Source organism: Notothenia coriiceps, unplaced genomic scaffold, assembly GCF_000735185.1.
Source record: "Notothenia coriiceps isolate Sejong01 unplaced genomic scaffold, NC01 NC01_scaffold00014231, whole genome shotgun sequence".
Taxonomy (NCBI): Eukaryota; Metazoa; Chordata; class Actinopteri; order Perciformes; family Nototheniidae; genus Notothenia; species Notothenia coriiceps.
Genome location: NW_011346932.1, coordinates 270 through 7,080, shown reverse-complemented (window position 1 = coordinate 7,080; position 6,811 = coordinate 270). Strand labels below are relative to the sequence as shown.

Sequence of the window (6,811 nt, the reverse complement as noted above, 5' to 3'; positions counted from 1 at the left end):
CTTCTACATCAACATGTGTCCCCGCTGAGGGAAGCGTCAGCCCACCTTTATGCAAATCTGTCAGTACAAGCGCTAGCAAATCAAACCGCGTGAAGCTGGGAGAGACAGACCGCAGTTCATTTCCTCATATTCCAAACTAGAAATGACGACAACTTAATGGAGGGAGGGGGCAGAGACAGTGGGGGAAACTGGTAGTTTTTCGCCTGTTTGGAGAGTTTATATCCAGTTTACTTCGTTTTAACATTGCTATTGCTTTGTGTGTCGGGGGCGGGAGATTCATGTGATTGGTTGTTGGTCGCGTTGCTCGCAAAAAATCCCCAAGCTTTCAGACACGCCCAGCTCCAAGATTTTCAAGATTTTTTCAAAGCTGCTGTGTCTTAGGAGACCATGCTCACAGATGTCCTTCCCCTCAAATGAAATCCTTTTGAGATGTATGTCCCAAAATGGATTCAACTCATAAGCGTCTTTGAGCACTGGGAGAAGCGCTATACAAATTAAATGTATTATTATTATTATTATTAACTCCATCACACAACACGTCTATGATGACCCTGTACCTTGAAATTATGTGGACTTTCTGACCCTTCGAAACCTTTGTGTATGGTTCCCAAAAAAGTAGCTTTGCTGACAACTTTGCAAACCAATGTATTTTTTTACGTAAACTGGCACAGCCAAAAACAGACATTCCCATTCGATTATTAACTGAAATCACTCTTTACTAAGCAGATCAGTATAAACTACACACCACTGATAATGAAAAAGAATACACCCTACCATATCGCCTCATCCAGGAATTTCATGAAGCATAAACCTTTCATTTTGCCAAGTCTGGGTCACTTAAGACTAATTATTCCCCCAATCTCCCCGATACTCATCCACCAATCACCTAATCATCATCTTTCTGTACATCTCATAAACTATCATCAAGCCTGATTTAGACATCATCATTTTCCATTTTCATTCCTCAACGAAGCTTTCATTAGCCGTTAAGTTGGGCTTGTTTGGAGCCTTTTTTCCCTCCTCAGACTAATCAGTTTCAGAAACTGTCATCAAGGGCAGAGGCAAGGGTCTGACACCACAGATGGCAGCAGCCTCTTGCAAATGAGCTCTGATTACGAGGTGGCAGGTTTCACTCCCGTTATCATCATTGCCTTTCACGCCATTAGGCATACACAGTGCCAGGGTCACATCACCCAAGGACATTTACACGGTACATTTACCTTACCGGCAAGTCACCTTGTGTTTTTCTTGCACAGCCTCTCCCTTCGGCTTCATTTCGAAAGAATTTGACAACCTCGTTTGAGTCTGTGTTGGCAAAGGCTCCACACTCGGTGAGATATGGGATAGAGCAGTTATTTTTGGCTCGTACATCATACCAGGTGCTCTCGCCCCTGATCCTCACATTGGAAAGCAGAGTCTGTGAAAATGACATCAGGTTCCTGCTGCTGTGCTCCCATTAATATTTAAAGCTCTTACTCATTTTAGCCCTTGGCCTCTGTCAATCTGAGGGGGGAGCACAGGTCCTAGAAAGAAAGGCAGTATTGATCTAGTAACAGTGGAAAGAAAGGAAGCCAAAAGCTTAGTTCAAACACCTTTCCCATGCTGTTTCGCACATAGTGAAGCCCCTGTAAACACAACCTGTCTGTCCCAGCTGCTACCTGACCTATATTGGCTCTTGAAAATGTCTGTCTTTTTTTGTTGCTTGTAGCTCAGTCAGGAAGGCTCTAACTGAAGTACCTTTTTCTCCATCCTTTCTGTTAGGTGTGAGGCGGCCTCCAGAGCTGGATAAGACCAATCACAGTGTCCATTATACCCTCCTGATCGCCTGTGTTTTGGTGGCTTTCGTCCTTGGCGCCTTCCTATCTGGCTTCCTTGTCTCCTGCTACTGTAACCACACGGGCCACAAGACCAAGAAACTGTCGAAGGATCCCGAGGCCCCGATACCTCACGCCCTGTCCCTCCGCAGCCTGGCCAAGCTCAACGGCCTCCTGGACAGTCAGAGCAAGGACGACAAGCTGGAGGTGTCATCTCCAAAGATCTACAACTCTTTCTTCGCCAACAGCAAGGAACATCACACACCAAGGAGAAACGGCCATCACGCAATGACGATGGGAGACCTGGTTCACCCCCAACACCACCACCTCCACCACTCCTCAGAGCTGTCCGGTCTGCCGACACCTGACTCAACCCCAGAACTGCCCATCAAGAGCATGAAAGCCTTCAAGAACCAGTGGGAGAAGAACCAGAACTGCAACAATGCCAAGGAACCAAAATCCCACAACTCTGGCTCCAGGCCCAGCTCAGCCCTGCTCCACCCGCAGGTCTTCCCATACTCCCATAGCCTGTCCAATGGGCAGCCACTCATGGGAGGTTATCTCCATCCAGATGAACGCAAAATCCATAATGTTGAACGAGTGCTGTCTCAGCAACCGTACCCCGGTTACTCCCAGAAGGTGATGGAGGTGACCTCGCTGGATGAGCTTCTGAAGCACATCCATGAGGCCAGCAGCAGCAAGAACTCCCAGTTAATGAGTCCATCCGGTCTGATGGCGTGCGGGGGCGGAGGTCAGCTAGCATTCGCCAACCGTATTCAACCTCAGATCCCCGAGACAGAATCGGCCCCCTACTACAGCTCGTCCACTTTACCTCGAGACAGCCTCACCCGACGCATGGATGTTCCTCCAGACATCCCCTCTCACCACCAGTCCACCCTGGAGAGGAGGCACTCCTCCCAGAGGCACTCGCTGATTGCCGCAGCCGCTAAGATGCCAAATGGAGTCGGAGCAGGAGGGGGTGGAGGAGGAATGATACCTCGCCAGCACAGCTTCAGCCAACGAAACTGTGGGCCCCATCAGCCGCCTCCCCTCCTGGCCCGGATGAACTCGACGGGCAGCGCCTGCGAGGTTCACTACCCCCTCATTCCCAACGGGTACCTGACACGCCAGCACAGCTACAACGGAGAGCAGCCGGAGGTCCAGCACAGGGGTGCTATCGTCCGCCGGGCCTCCTCTCTCAAACCCGACGTCCCTCCAAAGCCCTTGTTCATACCTGCCACGTCCCCCGTTAACGAACAGGGAAAGTACAACTACTGAGGAGGCACACTCCTGGACTAGAGAGGGAGTCTCCCTCATTGTGTCTTCATAAAGGAACTTCTCTTTGAAGAAACGCAGTGGGTTCGAGGTTGCAGACCTTCAAGAAAAGTCGTGTGGCAGCCAGTGTCACTGTGGACGAAAGCCTCAACCAAACGTGTTTTTCCCTCTTCTTTTTGTCCAACGAATATCTTTGTACCATATTGGTATTGCTCAGCTACTTGCTTATTATAGAACTGCTGACTCAGGTGACGTGACGCCACCTCCTTATATTAGGCTGCCAATGTCCTCAGTGTGGATTTACAATGCAACTTAGTTTGTGGACGTGTTGATGTCAGAACAACTTGACATCTTGAAGACTTAAAAGCCCGAGGCTCCTGCGATGCTTAGATTCATGCTTTTGCTTAACCTTTTCTGATGTAGTGTTGGTAACCAGTCCCCACCCGCCCCACCCTCGAATGTGTTTATATTATGCATGTGTGTGTATATATATGTGTGTTTATATCCACACCGTATATGTATACATATACATATGCAGTATATGTAACCTGTGGTGAAAAGTCAGCGAACTCCCCTGAAAGTAGTTATGTCTCTGCCTTACTATACTCTTTCATCTTTGGGCATATCAAACGATCCCCCCCCACCCCCTAAGGAAGATCTTAGGGACACCAAATCATGCACTTCATAGATGATACATTGTCAGTTGGCTGAACACTGAACCATATGTGTTCATGTTGAAAAGAGAAAGGATAAACTTCAACAAAGCAGCTATACTCGTCTTTCTCTTTTCTTTTCCCGCCCCAGCAGATTGTGACGCAATCGGTTCCATTAAAGTTCCTCGAGATTGTTTCTATAAGATTGGTGCTCCACACATCCAGTGGGTCTAACATCCTCTGAAAAGGAAATAAATACAACTGACATGTCTTGGACCCAAAGAGGACAAAGTCAGAAACGCCATGCCATCTGGCAGTATGAGAATGAAAAAAACGGACTGCAGTTATCATAATTATTAACTTTGTGGCTATTGGTTGTAAATAAAGGAATAATTACTAGCCAAATGTTAACTGTATGTGTAAATGTGTGCCTTATTTAATAATAGTGTGTGACATGGGGGTAGGGGTTAATGCAAGGGGCTCAGGCGGCTACTATGCTACAGTATGTTGTAGGTGTTTCATTTCCTTTGGTCGTCAGTATGTGTCATATCTATCGTATATTTGAAGAGTTTCATTCCAGAATGATATTGTCATTAAAAAATTCACCCATTCAGTTAACGAGAATTATGATTGTAACACTCACTAATGAAGCATATGTTGTATTATATATAGTATATTGAGCCCTTTTTCTTCACAATTATGTCATTTGGAAAAATATTATATATATTATTTTCAAAATGGATACAGTGTTTTGGAATGAAACCCTTCATTTGTCTTTGTTTCCGTTTCATTTTTTTTTTTTTTAAGTCCCAAAAGTGTGAGCCTACAGATTGTTTTGGGAGTGTTTGGCAAAGCAAGTACCCACAGCCTGAGACTGCAGACGTTCAGGTTTGACTGCCTCCATAATATGTCACTTTTTCACCGGGTGTCACTTTCCCCTATAGGTGCCATTGTTCACTTTTGTTTGTTTTTTAGAAGTAGCATTAGCATCGCTTGGGTTTGTTTTTTTATAAGAGCAGCTCACAGTTCCTCTTAAGTTATCTCCTACAGACCTGTAGCTATTGTAGAAGTCATTTAAATAAGGCTGATAATGGATGGAGCAACTATGTGCCATTTTGTCCAATGCTTAATGTAAAAAAAGAAAAAAAGTTATACGATATTGCTAAAGAATAGATACAGGATGTATGCATGAAACTGGACTTCTACGATGGTTACGGCTGTAGATTTTGACTTGTGTCACCGGGTGTCAGCTGCAACAATATGGAAATAAAATTTTAAAAACAGTAGTGGAGATTTTAGTAGAAACTTGGAGAAGTGCAATGAACTCTGATCCGACAAGCCGAGATTGTGTCTTGGATCGATACAAAGGTGGAACTGGTTCCGGGCGTCTGAAACATCACGACTTCAACACTCAACGCTTTTCAGCAGAGTCACGTTGGCCACGGTCGACTGGGTCTGTGATCAATTCTGTGAAAACAACCCCGTTATTTACTGTATCTGAGAGTGGTGTTTTATTGATTGAAATTTCCCAGAGCTCATTTGGCCCAATAAAGTGTACAACTCCAACTCGAGCGAATGAAGGAACATACGGCCGCCGGCCACTTTTGTTAAAACGAAGAAAGAAAAAAAAAGATTTGGATATGAACGTGCAGCAAAGCATTAAATAGCTTTCCGAACAAATAAATGTAAAACATCCAAGCTGATTGAGGGTCGTGACCGTAATGGTTCATAAGAGGAATTGTGGCAGCTACAGTGTTTGATGAGTGGAAGTGTTATCTTTCTCTGCCGCTGACAGATTGTAAAGGAGACGGGGCGGTCTCGCCTCTTAAAGCTTAAATCAGTGTTTGATTTGGTGTAAATACATTCTATCTGGGCGGGGTCTCATTGATTCAGTATTATGTTTTACTTTTCTCTGTTTCATTTCAAGGCTATGCCCCTTGAATAACTATGAATTTGGTCTCACAGAAATACCATTGTATGTCTCTTATACTAGGAATAAAATGAAAATATGATGCAAGCGTGTCACTGGTGAATGTGTTGAAATATGTCAGAGCACTATGCATGAACAATAGATTGAAGATGATGGTTAGGTTGTTATACAGTTTCTTTTGTCGGCTGTTGTTTCAACTCGGAGTTCAAAAACAATACCCTCATTGAAAGTGATTTATTCATTGATGCAGATTTAGAACTTCTTTTGAAAGAGATCTTAAAGAAAATTCTCCCGCACTTTGGGAAATGCACCACTTTGCTGTCTCACTGGGAGTTGCATTAAAAGATCAGTATTAATTCAATCTGAGGGAGATCCAAGGAGTGTTTAGCCGAGCTTCTACAGTTCGGGGAAAACACCAATTACAACGGCAGTCTTCAGAGGGGGGGCATTGAGCCTGAGACCACAGCCTGAGGGGAAGAACTGCAGACTCTGATAAGAAACTAAAAGGTGAGCTGTTGTGCTGTGTAAGATGAATTCACACATTTTTCTTTCATTGTATAAAGTGAGTTTGGTAAAGTTGTTCCACAAAGACTACAGTATTATTCAATCCAACTTTATTTATACAGCACATTTAAAAACAACAGAGATGACCAAAGTGCTGAACATCAACACATATAAAAAGCAGCATAATCACATTTAGACAAGAAACTGATACTGATTGCCACAGACTGAAAAACTCTCATACATGATTTAAAAATGTTTTTAAAACAACAACATAGTAACCATGGTAAATGATAGCCTGTTTTGTCTCTTCTACATCAACATGTGTCCCCTCTTCTTCATGTCTCTTCTACATCAACATGTGTCCCCTCTTCTTCATGTCTCTTCTACATCAACATGTGTCCCCTCTTCTTCATGTCTCTTCTACATCAACATGTGTCCCCTCTTCCATGTCTCTTCTACATCAACATGTGTCCCCTCTTGTTCATGTCTCTTCTACATCAACATGTGTCCCCTCTTCTTCATGTCTCTTCTACATCAACATGTGTCCCCTCTTCTTCATGTCTCTTCTACATCAACATGTCCCCTCTTCTTCATGTCTCTTCTACATCAACATGTGTCCCCTCTTCTTCATGTCT

General features: G+C 44.2%; 1 protein-coding gene across 1 annotated transcript; it reads left to right on the top strand.

Annotated features, from left to right (window-relative positions):
* Window positions 1-1,708: 1,708 nt before the first annotated feature.
* LOC104948350 (semaphorin-6D-like) lies at window positions 1,709-5,759 on the top strand (the record flags this gene model as incomplete). Its single annotated transcript, XM_010774545.1, has 1 exon — window positions 1,709-5,759. A coding segment is annotated over one exon (1,384 nt), but the record flags the coding sequence as incomplete, so codon positions are not given.
* Between the last annotated feature and the right edge of the window lie 1,052 nt (window positions 5,760-6,811).